This window comes from Ramularia collo-cygni (assembly GCF_900074925.1).
Source record: "Ramularia collo-cygni strain URUG2 genome assembly, contig: RCC_scaffold13, whole genome shotgun sequence".
Taxonomy (NCBI): domain Eukaryota; kingdom Fungi; phylum Ascomycota; class Dothideomycetes; order Mycosphaerellales; family Mycosphaerellaceae; genus Ramularia; species Ramularia collo-cygni.
In genome coordinates this window covers 759,378-782,738 of record NW_019716267.1, presented here as the reverse complement: position 1 = coordinate 782,738, position 23,361 = coordinate 759,378, and the positions used below count along the sequence as shown (strand labels likewise).

At 53.8% G+C, this 23,361-nt stretch overlaps 9 protein-coding genes; 5 read left to right on the top strand and 4 right to left on the bottom strand.

The window, feature by feature from the left end:
- Positions 1 to 876: 876 nt before the first annotated feature.
- RCC_08224 (related to transcription factor atf1+) lies at positions 877 to 2,705 on the top strand (the record flags this gene model as incomplete). XM_023773476.1 has 4 exons in its annotated part: positions 877 to 922; positions 1,112 to 2,282; positions 2,333 to 2,647; positions 2,702 to 2,705. The coding sequence occupies 4 exons, from the start codon at positions 877 to 879 to the stop codon at positions 2,703 to 2,705; spliced, it is 1,536 nt and encodes a 511-aa protein (XP_023629244.1).
- A 548-nt stretch (positions 2,706 to 3,253) lies between these two features.
- On the top strand, positions 3,254 to 6,046 carry RCC_08223 (related to spindle pole body component alp6; the record flags this gene model as incomplete). Its single annotated transcript, XM_023773475.1, has 1 exon — positions 3,254 to 6,046. One exon carries the CDS (start codon positions 3,254 to 3,256, stop codon positions 6,044 to 6,046), a length of 2,793 nt encoding a protein of 930 aa, XP_023629243.1.
- Positions 6,047 to 7,336: 1,290 nt separating this feature from the next.
- RCC_08222 (related to DUF907 domain protein) lies at positions 7,337 to 9,649 on the top strand (the record flags this gene model as incomplete). XM_023773474.1 has 3 exons in its annotated part: positions 7,337 to 7,712; positions 7,769 to 9,066; positions 9,119 to 9,649. The coding sequence occupies 3 exons, from the start codon at positions 7,337 to 7,339 to the stop codon at positions 9,647 to 9,649; spliced, it is 2,205 nt and encodes a 734-aa protein (XP_023629242.1).
- Positions 9,650 to 10,287: 638 nt separating this feature from the next.
- On the bottom strand, positions 10,288 to 12,155 carry RCC_08221 (uncharacterized protein; the record flags this gene model as incomplete). XM_023773473.1 has 3 exons in its annotated part: positions 10,288 to 11,470; positions 11,609 to 11,700; positions 11,868 to 12,155. The coding sequence occupies 3 exons, from the start codon at positions 12,153 to 12,155 to the stop codon at positions 10,288 to 10,290; spliced, it is 1,563 nt and encodes a 520-aa protein (XP_023629241.1).
- Positions 12,156 to 12,446: 291 nt separating this feature from the next.
- On the top strand, positions 12,447 to 13,379 carry RCC_08220 (proteasome subunit alpha type-6; the record flags this gene model as incomplete). XM_023773472.1 has 4 exons in its annotated part: positions 12,447 to 12,453; positions 12,516 to 12,578; positions 12,633 to 12,940; positions 12,993 to 13,379. The coding sequence occupies 4 exons, from the start codon at positions 12,447 to 12,449 to the stop codon at positions 13,377 to 13,379; spliced, it is 765 nt and encodes a 254-aa protein (XP_023629240.1).
- Positions 13,380 to 14,262: 883 nt separating this feature from the next.
- RCC_08219 (related to NOT3-general negative regulator of transcription, subunit 3) lies at positions 14,263 to 16,404 on the bottom strand (the record flags this gene model as incomplete). XM_023773471.1 has 5 exons in its annotated part: positions 14,263 to 14,271; positions 14,332 to 14,383; positions 14,437 to 16,037; positions 16,095 to 16,313; positions 16,369 to 16,404. 5 exons carry the CDS (start codon positions 16,402 to 16,404, stop codon positions 14,263 to 14,265), a joined length of 1,917 nt encoding a protein of 638 aa, XP_023629239.1.
- Positions 16,405 to 17,086: 682 nt separating this feature from the next.
- Positions 17,087 to 17,945, top strand: RCC_08218 (the record flags this gene model as incomplete). Of its 2 annotated transcripts, none has more annotated exons than XM_023773469.1 (4): positions 17,087 to 17,093; positions 17,146 to 17,367; positions 17,417 to 17,610; positions 17,817 to 17,945. In XM_023773469.1, the coding sequence occupies 4 exons, from the start codon at positions 17,087 to 17,089 to the stop codon at positions 17,943 to 17,945; spliced, it is 552 nt and encodes a 183-aa protein (XP_023629237.1). The 2 variants fall into 2 exon arrangements, with proteins under 2 accessions (XP_023629237.1, XP_023629238.1); XM_023773470.1 differs by having other exon boundaries at positions 17,417 to 17,763.
- Positions 17,946 to 18,557: 612 nt separating this feature from the next.
- Positions 18,558 to 19,664, bottom strand: RCC_08216 (probable NADP-dependent alcohol dehydrogenase; the record flags this gene model as incomplete). XM_023773468.1 has 2 exons in its annotated part: positions 18,558 to 19,109; positions 19,221 to 19,664. 2 exons carry the CDS (start codon positions 19,662 to 19,664, stop codon positions 18,558 to 18,560), a joined length of 996 nt encoding a protein of 331 aa, XP_023629236.1.
- A 666-nt stretch (positions 19,665 to 20,330) lies between these two features.
- Positions 20,331 to 23,141, bottom strand: RCC_08215 (uncharacterized protein; the record flags this gene model as incomplete). Its single annotated transcript, XM_023773467.1, has 1 exon — positions 20,331 to 23,141. The coding sequence occupies one exon, from the start codon at positions 23,139 to 23,141 to the stop codon at positions 20,331 to 20,333; it is 2,811 nt and encodes a 936-aa protein (XP_023629235.1).
- Between the last annotated feature and the right edge of the window lie 220 nt (positions 23,142 to 23,361).

Sequence of the window (23,361 nt, the reverse complement as noted above, 5' to 3'; positions counted from 1 at the left end):
TCTTGGGAGCTATTGCTAGATGCTGTAGACGCATTCACGCGAACACTTAGATGGTGCCGCTAATAATCCGCGGTCTTTGGGATGTCCAAGGAGGCAAGAAAAACAACAGTCAAACCTAGGCCGATTTGCGGACCGTGTGCGACTAGCTCTGCAGAGCTTAATAATGCAGTTTTCCGTCCTGTTTCGTCAGAACAACAACGTCATCCTCTTCCCTCTGACGTCTGCTTTGTCCACACGAAACTCCATTGAACCGATTGTTGTGCGGTGCTGCAGGTCGCGTTGTACCAACAAAAGCACGGTCAAAAGCACTCTTGGCCTCAAGACGTGACGAGAAAGGAGAAACGGGCGCACCCCAGGCAGAAGCGCTTCTTGTTCACGGTCGCCATCGTGAGCCCTGTCGTCGCGCGCACAGCGTCAGAGCGTCTCCAGTCCCACGAAGCCCGCCCGATTGAGGCGGAAACCAGGTATGTTAATACGAGCGCAAATCGTTCCGTCGCAACTGGATCATGCGTGCTCCAACGTCGGTGACAGTTGTGGTGATGATTGATGATGGCTGGGTTCATCGACCGCAATCGATTTGCCACCAAGACGCTCCTCGACAGTTTTCGCAGTCGACGGTTCTCACGGTCGAAGCCAGCCACTCAACTCATCATCGCCCGCTCATCGTTCCGCGCAATGCACGACCATCAGAGCGAAAGCTGACCGAATTTGTTTGCAGGTGTTGTGTGTCGGAGGTTGTTTGGTATTGTAGGCAGAAGGAAGAGCGGAGTGGATCTTTGAAGTTGCGCGCGCGCGCCTCTGACCGAAAACTCCATCGTCATAATCACCACTCAAAGTGACGTCAAGAAACAACTTCAACTCGACATCATCGAGAGAATGTCCGGATCAACATCGCCGACACGGACAACTGCGTCGGACAAAGGTATGTCATTAACAACATCGCTTCATCCTGCGGCCTCCTCTGTCCTGTCGCAATGGAACAATGCTGCCGCAGTACACCATCATGCGCCACGCACCACGCATCACGCACCGCGCAGACAATGGAGAGGCTCGCGCTGCGCGGTCGCATTGCACCAATTTGAGTCGCATATCAACTGACATACATTTCCAGACAAGAAGGACTCCGCTGTTGGAGAAATCAAGACCGAAGTACCTATCATCAACCAACCGGAAGACTCAAACTTGGAAAAAGCGACGCTACCACCCAATGCGCCGCTCGCTCCGCCGCCCAAACCCAACCAGAACGGCKACAGCTATTTCGGCGAGGCCAACGGTAGTCACCTTGCAAAGGAGCCCAATCCCTTCGAAAACGCATTTGGAAACCCTGCCGAGACTCCCGGAAAGCCGCAGCTGCCCGGTGTAACGAGCCTGACGTCTCCAGCGTCGCTCCTTCCAGGCAATACGCCAGGCTGGCCGGGCTCTCTCCGCTCAGGGCCACTCAGTCCTGCTATGCTTACCGGCCCGACTGGCTCCAACGACTACTTCAACAGTGACCACCACTTTGCAGGAAGCTTTCCGACACCGAACGAGTCGTCACTTCGTACTGGCCTGACTCCTGGCGGCGGCGGGTCCATGTTCCCGCAACCGTCGCCGAACTCACAGGCTGTTTATAACCAGCTACAGAACGGCGGTGCCACCCCAAATACACTCGACTTCCACCGCACTGCCATGACCGCTCGCGCACAATCCCAGATCAACAATTATAACAACAGCGTTGGCCAGGGCAACGCGACCAGCCAGCCTCCGCAGAACCCCAACATCCAGCCGGACCTCGATAGCAAGCCCTACAACCCGAACGGGTCCAACCCACAACAGGACAACCACGATCCTTTCGGGTCCCACCAGACAAACGACGCTGCGAATGGGTTGTTCATGCTCGCTCAAGCCGGAGGTCAGCAGCGAGGTCACTCGTACCCAATGCCTCAACAATCCCAACAACAGCAGAGCTACCAGCAACAAGGGGCTCCGGAACACCGCGGCAAGGGTAGCATCGGGAGCATATCTGGTAGCACGGAGAATGGCGAGCAGTACTCGGACGATGGCGAGACGAAGCCGCAGACGAGAAATGGCCGCGGAAAGAAAGGAGCGGCTGGCAAAGCGGCCAACGGCAAGAGGAAGACCGAGGATGCATCTTCCAAGGGCCCAGCAAACAAAAAGCAAAGGGCAAGCATGGGACCATCCATGTCCGAGGAGCCCGAAGACGACGATGATGGCATGGAAGGCATGGATGACAGAAAGATGACCGACGAGGAGAAGCGCAAAAACTTCCTCGAGCGGAATCGGTACGTTTCCCTGTGGATGTAAACATCGAGACATGCTAACTTCTGAACAGAGTCGCGGCGTTGAAGTGCAGGCAGAGGAAAAAGCAATGGCTGGCCAATCTCCAGCAAAAAGTCGAGATCTTCAGCACGGAGAACGATGCGTTGGCCGCAACGGTAACTCAACTCCGCGAAGAGATCGTGGGGCTCAAGACGTTACTCCTTGCACACAAGGATTGTCCGGTATCGCAAGCGCAGGGTATTTCCGGATTGGCAATGCAACAAATTGCCGGTGAAACCCAGTTCGCGAATCCGTATGGCATGATGGGTCAGGGTGGCGCAGGCATGGGACAGCAGGGACAAATGCCCCAGGGTCATATGCAGAGGAGGTAAGCGTTTCTCAGAAGACGCTTGCCTTTGTACACGTGCTCACCTCGCCACAGCTAGGAGCCCTCTGACGACTCCTCGGGTGCGTTTCGAGCTTTGCTCGAGTGGTACGAAGCTCAGATGCGTGATCGCTCTCGGTGAATATATGATGGGCTATCGTGGATAGCCTCGCGCGGGCCGTGAAGTACCAGATGCTGTGCACTCAATGCTCATGCATAGGGCCCCTCTTTGCTAGTGAACATATGTTCGTCAACGACAACTGGTGCATAAAGGAGTCTTGTTTTATGGGTGCAGGAACGGGGTTCAGATGGCGGTACCGTATTTTTTGAACGGCATCGCATCGCGGCGGCTGGAAGCACCGAATGAACGAGCACATCCATTAAGATCAGCTTCAATGAAAATATTCTAATGTCGAAAAGCAAGACTCCTTTTCAGTTTCAATGAATTCGCGATTGCCCTGCTTCTCACTTTCACATGCTGCAAAGAGTAAGGGCCTCTGTGGCTTCAACCCCACTTCGCGTCACCTGGATAACGACCGCGTCGTCCACCTTGTACACCTCCTTCATCATCACCGATAATGCAGATGTGGCCGTCATCGAGCCCGGGTCATGGCAACATCACGAGCTGAGCGCGTGGAGAATGCGCTGCAGTCCCTCCTCGGGCGATTGGTCCCCCCACAACAGCCAGGCGAGGACGAAGAAAGCGCGGATCAGCGCTGGGAAGACGCCAACAACTTTGCAACGGACCAGATCGAGCGCGGCGATGCGCAGGCCGCACTCACTGAGAATGTCAACCACGCGGCCGATCTGATCAAAAGGCGTCTGATTCACGACTCCGCAAGCCCAGAAAAGGCAGCGGCATTCGGGAATCTATACTCGCGTCTGCTGTCGCAGCCAGTCCTGTCGAGGAAATGGGCAATTCTCTACTTTTTGTTGAAGGTTGCAGAAGGTACTGAGCCTGATGGCGGTAGTGGAGTAAGCGCAGAGGAAGGAGGAGAGGAGGAAGAGGAAGATGAGGCTCAAACTGAGGCAGACGCGAGAGAGAGTATCCCGCAGGTGCGGCGACAAGAAGCGAAACAAGATCTGCGCGAAAGTCGCTATGAAATACCAAGTGAGGTTTTCGACGATGCCTTCGCGAGGAATGGCTTGCCGCGAGTCTCCAAAGCGAAAGGTCCAGACAGTCCTGCGCAGCCGCCGCTCAGGGATCGGGAGAGGCCAATGCCTGCGCGACCAAGGACGCGGCAAGGTGAGGAACCAGCGCCCACGCCGCCACAGAAGAAGCTTGCCACAGGACTAGAGCCCACAGAGTCTGCGCTTCTGCGAGACTTGCCCTTTACGCTCCAAGGACTCTCGTCAACGAGTTTACCATTCGCAGACAAGAAGTCGTTGAAGCTGCCTTCCACTCTACCTGTTCCTCTGATATCGCTCCTCCACACTCTGGCGGAGCCCTCGCTCTTGTACGGGTCGCTTTCGGAGTTTGTGGACGGGTCAGACGGCGGTCTGGTAGGACAGAGTCTTCGTTCTGCGATTGGCGTGGAGTTGCGATCCTACCTGGGGCTTGTAGCCACCCTGGAGGGTCAGATCCGCCGTGCTCTCGCGCAGCTCGACGAGAATCTACCACACGGTGGACTGGGAAAGACGGGCGTCACCCTCAAACGATGCGTAGTATGGACTAGAGAAGCCACGCTAGGCCTCCGACTGATGAGCGTGATTGTGGAGTCTGCAAAGGGCAAGAAGGGTGGTGAGCTGATCAGCCTAATCCACGGGTTCTCGTCATCACACGGCGACCCTTTCGTGCACACTTTTGCGGAGCGTTTGCTCACACAAATAACGCGTCCATTCTACAACATGCTGCGCGCTTGGATATATGACGGCGAACTAGAAGATCCTTACCAGGAGTTCTTCGTGTCGGAGAATCCGGACCATGAGGATAGTGGGGCGACCAGTGTGTGGGAACACAAATACCGGCTCAAGGATAGCATGATACCCTCGATAATGACCCCCGACTTTGCCAACCGAGTATTTCTCATCGGCAAAAGCCTGAACTTCATCCGCTACGGATGTGCTGATAGTGGGTGGGTCGAGTCGTATAGCAAAACAGAGTCCAAAGAGTTGAAGTATGGTGACACCGCGATGCTGTCGACAAGCATTGACGAGGCTTATAAAACGGTCATGGCGCGCCTTATCAGCCTGATGGACAATAAATTTGCCCTCCTGTCCCATCTGCAGGCGCTCAAGAAGTACCTTCTGCTTGGTCAGGGCGACTTCATCGCTCTCCTTATGGAGTCACTAGCGTCGAATCTGGACCGACCGGCCAACAGCCAGTACCGGCACACCCTCACAGCGCAGCTCGAACATGCGATTCGCAACTCCAATGCACAGTATGACAGTCCCGACGTTCTCCGACGCTTGGACGCCCGGATGCTAGAGCTCAGCCATGGCGAAATTGGCTGGGACGTCTTTACACTGGAATACCGCATCGACTCGCCCCTTGATGTCATTGTCACACCGTGGGCAAGTAAACAATACCTCAAAGTCTTCAACTTTCTGTGGCGAGTAAAGCGGGTTGAGTTCGCCCTCTCCACAACCTGGCGAAGAGTGCAGACCGGTGCTCGAGGCGTGTTGGGCGCTGTAAGTGACAAACTTGGGGCAGATTGGAAACTTGCTCGGRGCCGACTCGCTGAGATGGTGCATTTCGTCGACCAATTGCAGTACTACATTCTGTTCGAGGTGATTGAGGCGGGCTGGGAAGGTCTGCAAAAGTCCATCCGCAAACCGGACGCCACGCTCGATACGCTGATCAGCGCACACACATCATATCTTCGATCGATAACTCGCAAGGGTCTTCTAGGAGGTAGTGGAACGGCGGTAGACTTCACAGCGCAATTGCATGAGCTGTTGAAACTCATGCTTGGCTATCGTGATGCGGTGGACAGTCTTTACAGCTACAGCGTCGCAGAATTCACGAAACGTCAAGACATGGCCGCCAAAATTGAGATGCGCACTCGAGCTGGAAGATGGGGAATGACTGAAGCTGACCAGGAGGCTGCAGCAATGGAGTCACCAATGTTTCCGCCCAGCTCCGTAGCCAAAGGCCGAAGTGCAAGGGAGCGCGAGGTTGATAGTCCGCTGCCGCAGTTGCTTCCTCTGCAGGATGGCGTGGAAGGGGAGCGAAATATGTTGGATCAGCTGCGACAGAGACTGAAGTCTTTGGGGATTGATTTCCGCGCGAGGGTCAATATTCTCCTCGGAGACCTGGCGTACCAACCCGATGTTGACATGAGGTTCTTGGCTGTGGTGATGAACTTCAACGAGGTCTATACACCCGTCAAGCGGAGGAGGCAGAAGCCCGGGGAGAAGGACAAATCTGCGTTGAACGTTGGGAGAGCAACGAATGCATAGGGCAGGATATGAGAGGAAGCTGCACCGGGCGTGCACACGGCGTTTCAGGCGAGGGTTGATGATACCATGCAGCGGCAGTCTTCGCGTGACAGTGCATGAGCATAAAGGGATTCCACGATAGCTCTTCAAAAGTTGATCGTAAGGCGTTGTTCGACGTCAAGTTATAGCACAGAAATCTAGTAGAACATCGTGTTCTTCGCACTGGCCAAGGCACTGCTCCGTAAATAATGTAGGGAGTGACGAAGCAACTCCTTGTCGCCTGGTCAAACGTCGGACGCCAAAATTTCAACGGCGTTTCATTCGTATTTGTGCTAGGTTCGTATACCTTAGTCCCAGGCCTGCACGATATCTCGGGTCATCGCTTGGCAGCTTCGTGTACGCGAAGCTTGTTTCCCAGCATTGTGCCATGTGGAGCGTGACGCCAGCCGGAATGGAGAAAAACTTCGAGGCCACGCGTTGAGCCAAGACCACGCGATCTTGATTTGGGTGAGAGCAAGCCTCATCCGGGTCATCAGGTTTTGGCCGTGCAATTTAATAGTGGACACAGCACGACGGCAGGCATGCGATGTCGAATGATACAGTCTTCAAAGGACCAAGCTCGCCTTTTAATCGTCCGACCGACTTCGACAACCTCGATTTATACCAGATTGCGGAGTGAGTTTGATTTGGATTTACAGGCCCAGGAAAATCGTTAAGCGAGCGGGAACACGGGACAGGGTGTCCAATCAGCGATCAGCCGCGCATTCCACCTGCTGCGCCTCCTTAAACAATCCCGGGCTCGGCGGCAAAACACACGCCTGCGTCCGCTGACACCAGCAGATCCACAGGAGGCGAAGGAGCCACTGACTGCAGGCACTCCAAACCTATTCCTATGCTCATACCAGAGAGACCTGCTTGCTCTCCGCATCACCCACCATTGTCATTCGTTTTGCGCGGCGGCTGAAACAAACCTGGAGCCGTCGTCATCTTAGAACACATTCATCGCCACACCCCGAACGCCGAGTACGAGCTGGGACTAACGTGCCAGCCCTGGAGAGAGAGAGCCAACCACCTCCTTGTTGCACCTTCTACTAGTCTCGACACCTGCCTTCCATAGTTACGTCTCTCGTTCTCCACCACAGCAACCACGCTTCACTGCACGTTCCGCAGCCGCGGTGACCACAATCACTCGTTAACGCACCCGCACCGCCCYCGCGCTGAACACGCCTCCTCTCGCTCGAACCGGCGGCACGCCGTGACAATCCCCGATCGCCACGACCAGACGTCCGAAATCTCCTCTCCATCGCCACCATGAAGCTTTCAATAGCATCCATAATCCCGACGCTGCTGCTGGGGCTGTCGCCGTTGACATGCGCCGAGAAGATTCTCACGTCGACATCGCTCAACCCATGCATGACCAACAGCAGCTTTTCCGCTTCCCTCTTCGATGTCGCATTTACACCGCAGAACCGCAGCATTGTCTTCGACGTCGTCGGAGTTAGCAGCATTACCGGCAACGTCACAATAGAATTGTTCGTCAGCGCGTATGGACTGCAGGTCTATAAGACAACCATCAATCCCTGCGACTCGAGCGACTTTAAGGGACTCTGCCCGATGAATGAAGGCCCAATCACGCTCAACAGCAACTTCGACGACATTCCGGCCAAAACGCTCGCGCAGGTTCCGGGTGAGTGGAGAAGTACGCCAGGAAGCGTGTGACACTGAAGCTGACTGTGCGGCCAGGCATCGCGTATACGGTCCCAGATCTCGACGCTAAAGTGCAGGTATACTTCAACTCTTTGGCTACCGGCAAGGCAGTTGCTTGTGTCGAAGCCGAGTTGTCCAATGGCAAGACTGTCTCGCAAAAAGGCGTAGCATGGGTGATCGCCGTCATTGGCGGCCTTGCCCTGGTCGCATCTGCCATCACATCTGGTCTCGGTCATAGCAACACTGCAGCGCACGTGGCCGCCAATGCCATGGCACTGTTTGGTTACTTCCAAGCGCAGGCCTTCATCGGCATGACGTCCGTATCCTTGCCTCCGATCGTCGCGTCTTGGACTCAGAACTTTGCATGGAGCATGGGAATCATCCGAGTGACCTTCCTCCAGGACCTCGCTACTTGGTACCAGCGCGCAACCGGTGGAACCCCGACTACCGTTCTCTCCRGTCTCAGCGAAGCTTCTGTTCGCGTTGAAAAGCGAGGTCTGGACGCTGCCTACGGGCTTGCGAAGCGTGCGATTTCTGGTGGCATGGCTCTTGTGGCGCGCTCCAACGCCGGATCGCAGTCCACGGATACTTCCACGTCTATCACCGTCAGAGGCATTGAGCGTGTCGGATTCCGCGCTCGCATTGAGATTTCCAACATCTTTATGACTGGCTACGTCTTCTTCATCATTTTCGTCATTTTCGTTGTGCTCGGAGTCCTCATCTTCAAGCTGATCTGCGAAGGACTTGTCAAGGCTGGTCGAATGAAGGGTGAGAAGTTCCAGGACTTCCGCAATGGCTGGACCACTGTGCTCAAGGGAATCCTCTTTCGAATCGTTCTCATTGGATACCCTCAAATGGTGGTGCTCTGTTTCTGGGAGTTCACCAGGATCGATTCTCCGGCGGAGGTTGCACTGGCAGTCTTCACCATCTTCACAATGTTGGCTGTTCTCGGCTGGGCATCGAGCAAGGTCATCCGACTGGCACGCCGTAGTATCGCGATGCACAAGAACCCGGCTTACATCCTCTACTCGGACCCCGTCTCGCTCAACAAATGGGGATTCCTTTACGTTCAATTCAAGGCCACGGCGTACTACTTTATTKTCCCTTGGTTGGTCTACATCCTGGTCAAGGGCCTCTTCATCGCCACTGCCCAAGGAAGCGGGGTAGCGCAGGCTGTTGCACTCGTTGTTATCGAGGCTGTATTCCTGATCACTGTTTGCGTGSTGCGACCATACATGGACAAGAAGACGAATGGGTTCAACATTGCCATTTGCGTGATCAACTTCCTCAGCGCCGTTTTCTTGCTGGTCTTCTCCGGCATCTTTGGGCAACCTGTAAGTCATGGCAACACTGAAATGACGATGTGCAATTGCTAATTCCAAACAGGGCATCGTGACTGGCGTGATGGGCGTGGTCTTCTTCGTCTACAACGCCATATTCTCTCTTGTACTCCTGATAATCGTCCTGATCGCCTCTGTGATCGCCATCTTCGCGAAGAACCCAGACACCAGATATCAGCCAATGCGTGATGACCGCGGAAGCTTCATCAAGTCGCAGTCCCAGCTGACTACCGAGCTGGATGCGCTAGGTGCCACTGCGCGCGGCGAGTCCAAGCACGGTTTCCACACCACAAAGGCTGGAGTAAGGATTGACGACGACGATGATTCATGGTCCGGTGAAAGTAGCGATCGATCCAAGGAACGCGAAGCCACTGGCTACACCGGGTATGGGGACCCACCACGGAGTCCAATCCACACAACCACACCCGGACTCCCGTCTGACAATGGGAGTGCGAGGCATCTGCCTCCCTTTGACAGAAGTGCCACCGCCAGTCCATACGCTGACGGTGGCCAGCGTTCCTTTCGAGCCCAAACCGCTAGCCCAAGTCCCTGGCAAAGAGGAGCCGGATATGAGTAAACGCCCGCCGCTGTTAACGGTAGCCTCGGGCGATACGGTAAACACGACGATTCTGGCACCGGGTACTCTGAAGTTCGAAGGACTATACCCACCCTTTGAGCAGCGAAGGGAGTCGGCTGATGAAGTCGGGAAGGTGCTCGACATGTACTACAGGCCGAACTCCTCCCTGGTGCCTAACGCGTGGCGAGGCAACGCCACTGGCGGGCCTTCGTATAGCCCGTTGAATAATCCGTAGTGGAATTGATGACCTGTTTTTTATCTGTAAATACGCAAATGCAAGAGCCAATACGCTTGAATTGAGAAGCGATGATATTAGCAGGCTTTTACAACGATCGCTGCCTGTCCATTATGACATTGGCGTTCTACTTCACGGGAAAAATCGAACGTCGACATGGGGATCACGGCTTGAGGGGCTGTGGTCAAAAATTAGGGCCAAGGTCTTGGGGGAAAGGGTTTGGAGATAGCCCACTTCCATAGAAATGAGAGCGTGAATACTTCATGAGTTGATTGCATATGTCTCACTGTCATCGTATCACGAGGACCAGTTGGTGAAGGGTTTGATTTCGCTCGTTTGGAAGGTGTAGATACAGCTCATCATCCTCCACATAGATTCTGTGTGATGGGCTTGCGGACAACGTTCAAGCCCCGCTTGCGCCATCGCTGTCACTATCGCTGTCTTCGCTGCTGCTGCTGCTGCTTTGGTCCGTGTCATCCTCGCCGCTAGTCGTCTGTAGCTGTTTCTTGGTGTTGGGAAACGCTTTATCGAGCAGTTGCTGGCCAAAGATGGGTGGTCGTCGTGCGGACATCTTGGCGTCTCCTCCATCGCTATCGCTGCTCGAATCATCACTGCWGGAATCATCACTGCTCGATGAATCATCCGAAGATGCAGAACCAGCTGTCCTGGTCTTCCTCTTCCGGCGCTTTGTTTTGTCAATGCGGTCTGCACGTTCGGGCGTCGGAGTTGCTGTCGCGGTCGAAGATGATGACACCACTTGAATTTGCTCAGGGTGAAGGTCCATCATTAAGGCATTCTCCAAAATCGACTGCGCACGTCTTCCTGCCTGTATATCCTCCCGAATCGATTGCAGCTGCTCATCGGACCACTCATCGCGACCTGCCCCACGAGATTCATAATTCGCGATGTAGCGCAAGAGGCTAGCGTAGTAGGCAGCCTTCCGCGCTGCCGGAGAGCCGAGCGACATGGTCTCGCTCGAGCCTTCGGTCTCCTTCTCGTAGATACCTTTCAGCACTTCTTCGGCCTGTGATGCGAGTCTGTCACGCGCAACGCCCTGGAGACCAGATACGTATGAAATGATTGCAGGATCGTACTCTACCGGCAAGCGCTGGAAGCTGAAGAGATTCTTCAGTAGATCGTTTTGCTTCTTTTTATTAAACTTCCAGTTGGCCTTGTCAGAGTGGTGTTGTTTGAGGTAAGTCACGTACGCAGGGCTCTCTCCAGTAGTCTCCGTCTGGGTACTGTTCCCAACAGCTGGTGATATTGTGGGCTTGCTGTCGACGGCTGTTGATTTCGACTTCTTGGGCTTCTTTGATTTATTTTGTTTTGACTCCTTGACAGGCGCCTCAGGCTTCTCCACTGGTGACTTGGACGGAGATACCTGTTGCTCAATTGACGGATCGATTGCGGTTGGATCCTCACCAGAAGCCCAGGCTTTAAAATATTGTTGACCAGTCTCTCCGTCCTTTTGCTTGGTGTCCGGGGTAAAGGACACCGATTTTCTAAGCGTTGATGGTCGATGTTTCTTAGCGGCGGGTTCCTCAGGCTCCTCGATACTAATTGGCGCTACAGTAATTGGCGTGGCGCTGTGACCGTGGTTAGAGGTTTGATCAAGGATCAACTGCGCTGAATGCGAACGGAAGAAAATGCACCCATCTGCTTTACGCAATGGGGCAATCCTGTACGCTCACTTTCGAGCAAGCGCAACKATATTTTCAACTTACTCCTCCTCGTCAAAAACGATTCTTTTACCCGTAGGCTCTGCAGAAATACCAGCAAATCCGTATCGCTTGGGAACGTACGGTTCTGGCGCTACCTGTGAACATGAATCAGAACTTGTCTCCCAGAACGCACTTGGATACGCAGGTCTAAACGGTCAGGCAGATTCTGACGAAGCATTTGAGCGATCAGTGAGCACATGATCCGCGCGTGCTTCGCTTCAGCTTTGATAGTGCCCGTCGGCTGCGCTTTGAATTGACGTACTATCGGTCTTGTCGATACGGGTCGTTCGTATGATTGAGGCTTGATACGCTTCACCGGAGCTTCCGGCACAATGTTATCCTCGCGAGCTCTCTTCTGTGAATTGGTCCTGGCTGCAGCGTTGGAAGGCGGCTGTGATGTTGTGGCAGAGGTAGTTGTTGAAGCTGAGGTTGCACTGGCTGCTGGGACTTTGGCAGTTGTAGCTTTTGCTGCTGGCGTTTCTGAGGCGAATTTGAGCTTGAGCCCGAGCCGCTTCCAAGCGGGAACACGTGCTGGGGCGGTGTCGGCCATATCAAGCAACGTGTGGTTCTGCGACTGTAGTTGTCAAACACATGTGAAAAATTGAAGGTGAAGTCAATATAATTCTTAGCGCTAGCCTGGCGCTGGAGCTTGGACGATTCGCGTCGTACCTGCCTGACGGCGACCCATCGACCATCGACTTCGCTGCATCTTCATACCCAACACCAACACCACTCGCCTCCGATCTCCTTTCGCATCAGCTGCATTGCACACCGAGCTACTGATCCCTGTTACCTACAAAATCGGCACCTTCACCCAATCCAACCACCGAAACACGCAGCCATGTCGGGCAAGTCTCCGATACCAACGATCTATAGTAGACGCTCAGCTACTAACGTTTCTTGCTTCCAGGCAGCGCGGGATTTGATCGTCACATCACCATCTTCTCGGACCAAGGCCGTCTCTACCAAGTCGGTGCGTAATGGACAGCGCGAAATGAGCAAGATACGGACGCTGATGGGAGGACAGAATATGCATTCAAGGCCATCACAGCAGCGAACATCACATCCGTCGGCGTACGAGGCAAGAACTGCGCAGTCGTAATCTCACAGAAGAAGGTTCCCGACAAGCTCATCGATCCAGCATCTGTCTCATATGTCTACAAGCTGTCGCCGTCGGTGGGCTGCGTCATGACGGGATCAATAGCAGATGCGCGCGCATCTGTCACTCGTGCACGGGGAGAAGCGGCTGAGTTCCGTTACAAGTTTGGCTATGAGATGCCCTGCGACGTGTTGGCGAAGCGTTTGGCGAACATTTCCCAGGTCTACACGCAGCGGGTGAGTGTTGAGTGAGGAATGGTGGCATTGATAAAGGCTGACATTGCGACAGGCTTACATGCGGCCGCTGGGAGTTGCGACCACCCTCATCTCGGTGGACTCAGAATTTGGTCCTCAGCTTTACAAGTGCGATCCCGCCGGCTACTACGTTGGTTACAAGGCTACTGCGTCTGGACCAAAAGCACAGGAAGCACTAAACTTTCTGGAGAAGAAGTTGAAGAACAAGGACAATGCCGAGGGTGATTGGGAGGAGGTGGTGGAGCTCGGAATCGCAACGCTGAGCACTGTGCTCAGTGTGGACTTCAAGAAGGGCGAGCTGGAGATTGGTATCGTGGGTGGGCCTCGAACAGATGGCAAGGAGGGCACTGATACGACTTTCCGGTCGCTGACGGAGGAGGAGATCGACGAGCGCCTGTCATCCATTGCGGAGAAGGATTGATCGATATCGCAGGAGGGGTACCATCTGCTCCGAGGACGAAGCTGTGAGACGCAGTGGTAGTGCGGTTCATGTCAATCGTACCAGGGATTGGTTGTGTTGTGTTTCCGCCTGATTGGCCGGCGATGCCTTGCATAGTATCCGCTGCCACAGATTTCAGTGCGGTGCTTAGCTCCCTCCCTACGTCTGGCTGATATGGCCCTCAATCGTCCAGCAGACCGAAAAATACTGTATCATACCACCTTTTCAGCCCTCGCGTCCACGATCGTTTCCCCGTTCAGTAAGGTAGTCTCATGTGCCGCGCGCGATGAGGGAAACATAGAGGAGTTGAGGTTTGGCCATGCATGCCCCAGTCTGACCCGACCTCAATGTGGCAACAGAGACTTGACCCATCATGTCTGGGAGTATCAGACCGAGACGGCCTTGCATAATGACTCAAAGGCGGGACCTATTCGATGCACTGTCTGCGCTTCCTTTAATCAGGCTCGACGTCAGCAAAAGATATGAATGCCCTTGCAAGTTGCAATTCGAACGAAAAGCACCAATGTGCTCCAAGGACGATACGATCCTTCGAGAGAAGTGGCATTGCGATGCACCAGACATATCGCTGCAAGACGTGTTGCCATGCAGGCTGATCTGTGATATTGCCTCAGACCAAGAGCGATGCCCCTGTATCATACATATTACGTTCAAAGGCAGGTCCAGTGATCAGACCTTGTGCTTGTCACAGTTAGCGACCCCGTAGCGTTTGAAAGGTACATCATGTGTGAGAAAATGGGTAGGGAGGTTCATCCAGAGAACCGCCGAATGAACTGAATTCTTTCAACTGCCAAGAAGGCGCGTTTGGTAGTTACTGTTACACGACCACATGCAATCGCCTGGAAACTCAGAGATCCTACTGGTGATGTCAGCGATGGGTTTCACTTCTCCAAGGTGAGAAAGAGCATGAACTTACATCTTCGAGGAACTTATACGCGAATTTGAAATCTGCCTTTCGGCGGTTCATCCTGTAGACTCTGTTAGCATGCAAGACAATTCGCAGGCTGTTCTGCAGACTCACCATGTGGACTCGTAGTCAAAGAACCGGTATGTCCCTTGCTCGAACTCCTCCGTGATGTTCTTCGGCTCCTCGTGTCGTTGAAACCACGTTTGATACTGCTTGTGAAATCGCCAGCTCTGACTCTTGAGTGCCTTTGCCGCGAGATATTGTTGGTACGTGCCTTGTCGATAGTAGAAGGCGTAGAACAGGCTGTCCGTATCGATGCGAGAGYACATCCTCGGATCGTCAAATATTCCCAGCGGCTCTTGTGGGTAGTGCGCTGGCGTGTACAGATATGGGTTCTGCGGCTTGTAGTGATTGGGCTTTTCTGCATCCAGCGGAGTCGGACATGTCATCCGCGAAGCGTTCAGCATATTCAGATCGAAAGGCTGGTCGGACCTCGCACGCTGTCTTGTCTCCTCGAAGGAGTCGAGCAGGTCACTTAGTGATGATGGCAGGTGGTAGATGCTCTCCTCCTCGTCCTCTTCTTGCGCCGTCTCGGTATGTGACAGAGCGATTCCGGCAATGCCAGAGTCTGGGCTGGGAGGTTGCCTTGGTTTTGATGCGGAGTCCCCTGATTGTGATGGTTGCAGCTTCGACACTTGTGGTGATGGCCCAACGGGCGATGATTTGGAAGCTTGAGGAGTGCCGATGTCCGCTGCTTTCGGTTCATCCTTCGGAGACGGTATTCGCTGCTTTGGCTGCTGCTCAGTAAGACTCGCTGGTTGCGGATCTGCCAWCTGCACAGGTGATGCTGTGATCGGTTGTGCAGGCGCTGGAGCAGGTGATGCGGTATTGCTCGATTTTGCGCCACTGGGTGGAGGTGGTAGAGGCGCAATGCCAACATTTGTCGCCGCCGCCGCCGCCGCAGAGGCGTATTTGAGATGTTGACCGGTGGGCAATGATGGCAAAGGTGCAGGCCTCATGACATCCGCGACTTTCCCATTAACGTTGGTGGGTAGACTAGGATGCAATGTCGAGAGGGCGGGTAGTGGTGATTTCAGCTGCACGCTCGGTCGCCTCACTGCGTTTGTCTCCGATATGGAAGCTGACTTGGTCTTTGCACCTGCTGCACTACTCGTTCGCACGGTCTCGTGTTCGGGTGGATCGTCCTGTATGCTGTGGGTATCCTGGCTGGAGCTTTTGTCGTTTTCGCCGAGCGGACCAAATTGATCCTCATCGTCCTCGAGGCTGAGATCGTCGTAAATGGTGTCATCCTCCATGAAGTCAACCTCTTGGTTCTGCTCAACGTAGTATTTGATACCGTYGTCAATCTCCTTGACCTGCTCGACTTCGACACTACCGTTCTCCAACGATCGCAAGAGTACTTCCAGTTTCCCAGTATGCCACTTATGTCGCTCCACTGTCCGCTCGAGTTCTGCCATCCGGTCTGCCTTGCCGTTATCCTTCTTCCCCTTCTTCAGCGTGGCCTGAAGAGCTTCGGCTTCGGCTTCTTGACTCTCAATCTGCCGGCCCAGCTCATCGACCATGTCCGACAGGAACTGTGCAACCTCAATCTTCTCCTTCTCCTTGGGATCCAGTTTCGCCGCGGCTGATAGCCCTTCCTTGGAGAATGCTTTGGTCTTCATTTMCTTCTCGACGGCCTTGAACTTTTCCATTTGCTGCGACCACGTCAGTACAAGCCCCGTCCATTATTCTCCAACCAGTAGACTACGCACTGTCTCGATGAGCTTCCTCTGATCCTGCAGCGGCTTCTTGTCCTTGATGTCATTTTGGCTGGCCCATCCTTTTATCTTGTCTCGTGACCTTTGCAGCTTCTTGATTTCCTTCTTCAGTGAGTCCTCGAGCTTCTCTTTTTGTGACGGATTACTTGACAGCGTGAGCTTCTCGTAAATGCCCTCGAAGAGAGCGACCCCCTCTGCAACTCGCTTGAACTCCTACAACGGGGATTAGCACCAATGCGCGGGAACAGCGCCAGTTTCCGTCGCGGACCTTGTCAATCTCTTGCTGCAGTTTCCTTGCGGCCATGTTGGCGATTGTGTGTGGGCGTTTGTCTCCGTCGGACTAGGTTCACTCAGCCAGACGAGCCGAGTGTTCGATGGGGGGATTCCGCGTATCGGTCGCGGTTGGGACGAAATGTCTGGGCGGCGCAGGGGGCCTTTGTCGTGATTATTGCAGGTGAGTCGGTGACGATGGGCGCAGCGGTCGTTGTCGTGATGAACGGGAGAGGAAGAGGGTCGCGAAGACGTGTAGCTCGTTAGAGGTTGGGTAAGTTGCCGGCTAGCCCCAGCTTTCACCAATCAAATCTTAATCAAGTTGAATCAAGCAACTGCCCGGCCTTTGCACTTGCACATGCAAAGGCGCCACGACTGCCTAACAATTCAATTCAATGCTCGACGGATTACAGCAAAATCAGGCCTGCTTTCAGGCCATACAACTGTCACAACATATCGCTGGATTGAGAACTGCTGTTCTGGCGCTCTGAGGCTAACCAGAGTCACGGCGAGGGCGACGTGCTCCCATCAAGCCGCGGCCTTATACCCTTGGATGTGGCGGCCTCGTCGAACCATCCCGCCAATAGCATTCGACGCCCTGTTCTTCCGTCTTGACTGCATGCATCGCATCGTCGGTGCCGAACTTCCAGCCTGTACTCAAGCACACAAATTGTCACAGCAAACCATTTGCCACCAGACAAAGGCTGTCCGTCAATATGAAGAGTACGCATCATATSAGAAGTGCGTTCCAGGCCAAGGCTGACCATTTGCCCAGCCGTAATCCAACGAGTCAAATCCGCGTCAGTGACGGTGGATGGCCAGTTGATCTCGAGCATCGGAAAAGGTCTCCTCGTCTTCGCAGCCATTGGAAAAGATGACACTAAGAAGGAAGCCGAGTCCATGGCTTCGAAAATTCTCAAAGCAAAGTTCTGGGATGATGCAGAGGGCGGTCGATGGAAGCACAATGTTCAAGATATTTCTGGGGAAGTCTTGTGTGGTATGTCCGATAGCCTCTACATCGCAGGCAGATGCCTGACCATGCACAGTCTCCCAATTCACACTCTATGCTTCGATGAAGAAAGGCAACAAGCCTGACTTCCACCACGCCGCGCCACCGCAAAAAGGCAGGGAGCTCTACGACATTTTTATTGGCCAAGTAAGAAAGCTCTACCAAGAAGAGAAAGTCAAAGACGGCGTCTTTCAAGCCATGATGGATGTCGGCATAGTCAATGATGGCCCGGTATCGCCCTCCCCTTCTCCTCCCTCAACACCTCTCGATTCATCCGCTCCTGCATCCCCTGTTCTCTCACCTGATTCGCCTCGCAATCCACCAACATCACATATACCCACAACACCATGTATAGGTGTGGATTTCACCTGCCTGGACGAAGTGGTATACAGACGGCTATTGTCGAGTCGCAGGAACATAAGCTCACGGTTCTGTAGGTCACTATCGAGATCGAGACCAACCCCCCAGAAATGAAGGATCCTTCTGGGTTTCCGCCAGAAGATGGCGAAACGCACAAAGGAAAGATTCAGTCGACCTTCGAATACCCTGCCTCATTGCTAGAATGAGTGGCGCCGTCCAAAACCTCATATTCATGGCGTTGCTCATCTCACCAGACAAGACTCGCTGCATGGTCGTCGGATTATCCACACTCTGGCACCGCTTGTTGTRGAGCGCGCAGCACGCTTACATCGGCTTCCTTCAGATGTGGCTGTGCTTGCAGTGGTATGAGATCCGATGTTGTATCAGCGTCGACTGCCTGCGACACGTCTGCTTCGACTTCGGGATGGCTCGTCACCCACTTAGGATCGACTGAGTAATACCTCATCTGAAGCCTTGTCAGACTATCTGAGACTTCGAGCAAGCTGTCGTCTCCATCATAGCCAATCCTGGGGGCAACGCTGTAGACTATCCATGCGTCTCGCTCATGCCAGAGCATCCAACCTTCCGTCTACACCTCTGGCCTCGGAATCTGCTGGTGAAGCATGGCCCATGTCGTTAACAGCGACCGAAGAACCAGTCAAGACGGAAAGAAAGTATCAATTCGAGATGGAAGGAGTCCCACGCAGAATGCTCGTGTATCGCCATGAAACTGATCATGATTTCTTATTGACAGGGTTCGCCAGATCTAAATTACGCTAACGCTACAATATTACCCTTAAAGGCGTCACATAAAGCTCTTATTCGGCAATGAAGACACCACGATACCGCATATTGCCTGCAGCAAGCTTGTCCATCGCCTCATTAATCGCTGTCTCGTTCATGGGAAACTTCTCAATAATCGGCTCAATCTTATGCAGAGCCGCGAACTCAAGCATCCGGTTTTGAATATACCTCGAGGCAACAATGGATCCTTGCACAGTCAGACCTCCGGCCAAAAGTGGGATGTACGGCATCGAGAAGTTGCCTTCATCGACCGACAAAGGATGGATGGTCGCACCCGGGGCCAGTGCGGGGACGATCTTCTGCCACTCGGGCTGCGCGGAAGTGGTCACAAGGAGACGATTGATCGGCTTCGAAGTCTCAATCTTCTCTACATCCTTGGTGGCGATGAACTCGTGAGCTCCGAGTCTCATTGCTTCGTCCTTCTTGCGGTCTGAGCTGGAGAGAACAATGACATGGGCTCCCATCTTAGCGGCGAACTGAATGGCGAGGTGGCCTAGTCCTCCGACTCCCATGATGGCGACCGTCTCCGTCGGCTGGAAGTTGTATGCATTGAGGGTGTTGAAGACCTGGAAAGTTAGCACCTGTTTGAGACAATATGGATTGATTGGGGCCAACACCCAGCCCGAGATCATCATTCAGGCCAGGCTGCTATTGGCATCCCTCGATTGACAACTTACAGTCGCACCACCACACATTAGTGGCGCACAGACCTCATCGCTCATGCTGTCGGGAATCTTAAAAAGATACGATTCGCGCCACACTGCATGGCTAGCAAAAGAGCCCTGATCGAGATCCGCATACCCATACAGTTTGCGCTGAGGGCAGTATGTTTCTCTCCCAGCGAGACACTCCTGGCAGTGTCCGCAAGAGTCGTGCAAGTACCCGAATCCTACACGGTCCCCGGCTTTGAGATGTGTCACCGCTGGACCGACTTGCTCGATAACGCCTACTCCCTCATGACCAAGGCCTTGATCAACGTGCCTGTAGTGGCTATCTGTCCCACAGAGGCCGGAGGCAGTGATTCGAAGTAAGACTTGGTCGCCTTTGAGGTCTGGTTTGGTGGTTTCGGTCTTGATGACTTTTCCGTCTTTGCTGCCCTTGTAGACTGTGAAGGAAGGCATGTTGGGAATCTCTGTGTTATCTCAATTAGAAGGACTCAAAGTATAGTAAGAGAAGAATCTGTGAGAAATGTATTCGAAGAGAAATGCAGACGAATGTTCTGTTATAAGGAAGAGAGACTCGGGGTCACGTTCTGGAACACTACCTAACGAACTACCCTTGCATGCAAGGATTCGTGATTACAGATGCAGGATAGTGTCACCATTATTCTCTGAATTATTTCTGCTCGAAAGCAATAGAAGCATAAGATGACGCCAGGCATGGGCAGGGGAGTGACGGAAGTGATTCATACGTACGAAAGAGAAGGAAGGTGCCGCGAAATGATTACGAATTTCTCACGGCGGCATTTCTACAAAGACGGGTTTGTCTCGGCGGCTTCGGATGATGACGTCGAAAGGGAGAGACATTCTCTACCACTGTCTACCTTACATGTACGTGAGGTAGGGTGTACGACCTGGATCACCAGATGCTTACGCACGTTGAGAACGGGGATTCGAAAGACTGTGCAAGTAGCAAGATGTCCTTTCTTCATATGCCTCGTGCTTACGACTCTCAATAATGTTACACTGAATCAGCTTCAAGTCGTGTCACTCAGAGTCGCAAGCTATTGACCATACTCGCATCAACTCCCAGCAACCCATGCTCGTCACGACTTTTCATTATCCCGTCTACTCCCATTCCAATTTCCAAATCGAAGAGATTCGCTCCAATTCTCTATTCAACCTCCTCTCGTCTTCCTCGCTAACCGCGCCTTCCATAGAAAGCCTCTTTGCCTTTCGCATAACCTCCTTGTACTTATCCTGCAACCACAGCTCCGCCTCGCGCCTCTCCTTGGACTTCCTCGCCAGATATGAGAAGTCATTTTCCGCCACAGCGCGTTGAAACACCTTTCGCATACGTCTCGAATATAACTGACAGCTGCTCCCGATCCCTTCTCCATAGACTGGCTGGACAGTACGGTTGAATATCCTAGCTAGCGGCATGTTATTCTTCACGTGCGGCTCCACCTGCTCTTCGAAGCAGTCCTCGCAGATTGTGAATGTGGGAATGTCAGGAGCGAAATGCCACAGGCCTCCGATCAGCATGTTATCTCTGGTGCACTCCCGCAGGCGAGTTTTCTGCTCGATGAGATCGATCAGTGGCTCCGAGTCGGCTCCTTTACGAGTAGCTAGGGCGTTTTCGTGCGTGTTGACCAGGGCATCCAGATAGGCCGRGAAGCGATTGCTGTCTGTTCGAATCGCACAGATGTGCTTCTCCAAAGACGCTTTGTGCGGCAAACGAACGAAAAGACCGGAAAGGGTTGGTAGCAACCGTTCGATTTTTCGCACATCGCCATAACAAAGGTGAAAGTCTCGGACGAATAGGCCCTCGCAGTCACGAAGACCGTACCATGATTGCGCGGTCTGCACACTACCAGGGCAAGGGGCAGTGGTGCTCTCTATTTCGGCGACGTCCTCGAGTAAGCTTAGATCAGTTCGTTGTTGCTGCAAGGTCAGTAGCCATGCCAATCGAATCCATGGGCTACCAAAAGCACATCGGACTTTGGTATCGAGATTGCGAGGCAGGGAACGGCGGAACGATGGACGGAAGAAGGTCCTCTCAAAAAGAGTTTCGATGCAAGGCGGGCAAAAGTCGACATTGCTTGCTCCAATGATCGTGAACCAGTCGTCAAAGCCGGCCACAAGCTCGGTTCGCGGACAAGGCGGAAGTCCCTTCTTCACCAAAGCGGCGAGGTCCTTTTTGGTTTGCGATGAGCTGGCGAAAAGTTCTCGTTTCGCGTCGCTCTGTCTAGGCCTAGCATTGGACGGCCTAGTGTCTCCTGTTGGAGAGCCCGCGGAGTAGCCACGTACAAGAGCGGGCGGATTAGGCATGGACCCAACATAAGATCCTTTGCTAGACCCCGTGGAGGCGCCACCGGTAGAGCTTGTACCGGACTCATATGCAACAGGTGGGGTATTGGAATTTTGTTTGCTAGGGTAGTATGCATGATCCATCTCATGCGGCATCAACACCGTTGAACCCATCAAGCTGGTATCTTCCGGGTATGGCAGACTGGAGGCGGACTGTTGAGCAGTGGGTTCGAAAGTGCGCCTGCGAGGCAGATCAGGCTGCGTTTCTTGAGGCATAGAAGTGGCAAGACGTGAAGAAGGCTTTGGACGCCTAGCAGCATTGGCGGCCAGGAGAGCAGACCAGTCAAGATCAGTCTTYGGCAGTCGAGGGGTCTCTTTGGTCGTTCGTGGTGGAGACCCAGATCGCGACCGACCCGCCGAAGGAGGCTTGCTGCCTTCGAAGGAGTACTCAGAGCTCATCCTGGAGGAGCGTGTAGTATTACGTCGACCAGTTGAGCTAGCTGGGGAAACTCCGCGAGAAGATGAATGACTGTTCTCCCAAGCGGCGTTGTATGCATCGGGAAAGTGAAGGTTTGCAGATGATGATAATGGAGCTGCATCTTGAGCGTCATGCAAGGACGTAGAGGCCATGAGGGGCGTTGGCCGGCGAGACTTGTCCATGTTCATCCTTCCCATGGTCGGCAGAGTGTTTTGGGTGTCCGTGTATCTTCTGGCGTCCAGGTTGGCTCGTCGAATTTGTGGAGAAGAAAGGTCGAATGAAGTAGAGCTCGGGCTGGATGTCAACGGAGCATCGATGACTCTCTTTCGATTACCATACGGTCCGCTGCTATCATCCGCCTCATCAAGCGCCTTTTCTTCAACCGCATTGAAATAGTCATTGCCTCGCCGTGAGTTTGCACTCAAGCGTCCCGAGTCTCGACGAGGTGAGGGCGGCTGGACACCTGCAGTGCCCACCCGAGTGCTTTTAGCAGGGGGAGGATTCGTGGACGCTGGAGACAAAAAGCGATCGCCTGAGGATGTGTCATTTGATTTACTGAAGGCATATGGTGAGGAGGTCCGTTTGGCCACCTCTGGAGCATTGTTGGCGTGGTTGATATTGAGCTTCGACGGCTTGCGCCTGGCCCTCCGAGCTTTCTCGTCTTCACTTGTCGGCGGGGTAGAAGGTCTTGCAGATCGGTCAGACTCTGCCAGCACAAAGCGTCTTTCGTACATGTTGACCAGCTCGGTGTCTTCGATGAGTGGTTCCTGATCGACGGTGCCACGAGCAGGCGCCTCATCTCGCACAACTTCTTGGAGGAGATCCTGCACATTGGCTTCCTTCCGCAGTGACACTTCCGCATCTTCGGCACACGGTGGCGGCGGATACGAGCGTCGTCGCCGTGGCTGTCGGAGTGGGGATCTCGCTCTTGCTCTGCCCGAGTCTGAAGATGAGTTGTGATGATATCGCGGGTCATAGCGACTCTCGCCTGTGCGATCGTCAGGCAGCCGGTTCCTGCTGCTCATGCTGTCGTAGGTGCCATCGTGTCTTACGCCGGAGTAGCGATCGTAGGTGGCATTATGCTGTCGTGCGGATCGTGAGGGTCGTTCTCGGAGGTCATAATAATCGTAGGAATCGTGATAGGACGCCATCTAGGCCGGTCCAGACATCAGCAGCCAGGCGATGTCGGTGTTACGAGGGAGTGGAAAGGTGGTGGTGGAGTAGAGGGTCAAGTGTCAGGAGATGCGGTGGACTCCACGGGTTCCAGAATCCACCGGTTTCATATGCAGGTTACACGACCGAGAGGTGCAAGCCCTACTAGACCGATATGCATGGCATCGAGGGGAGACGGCCCGGCTCTGTCTTGGGTCC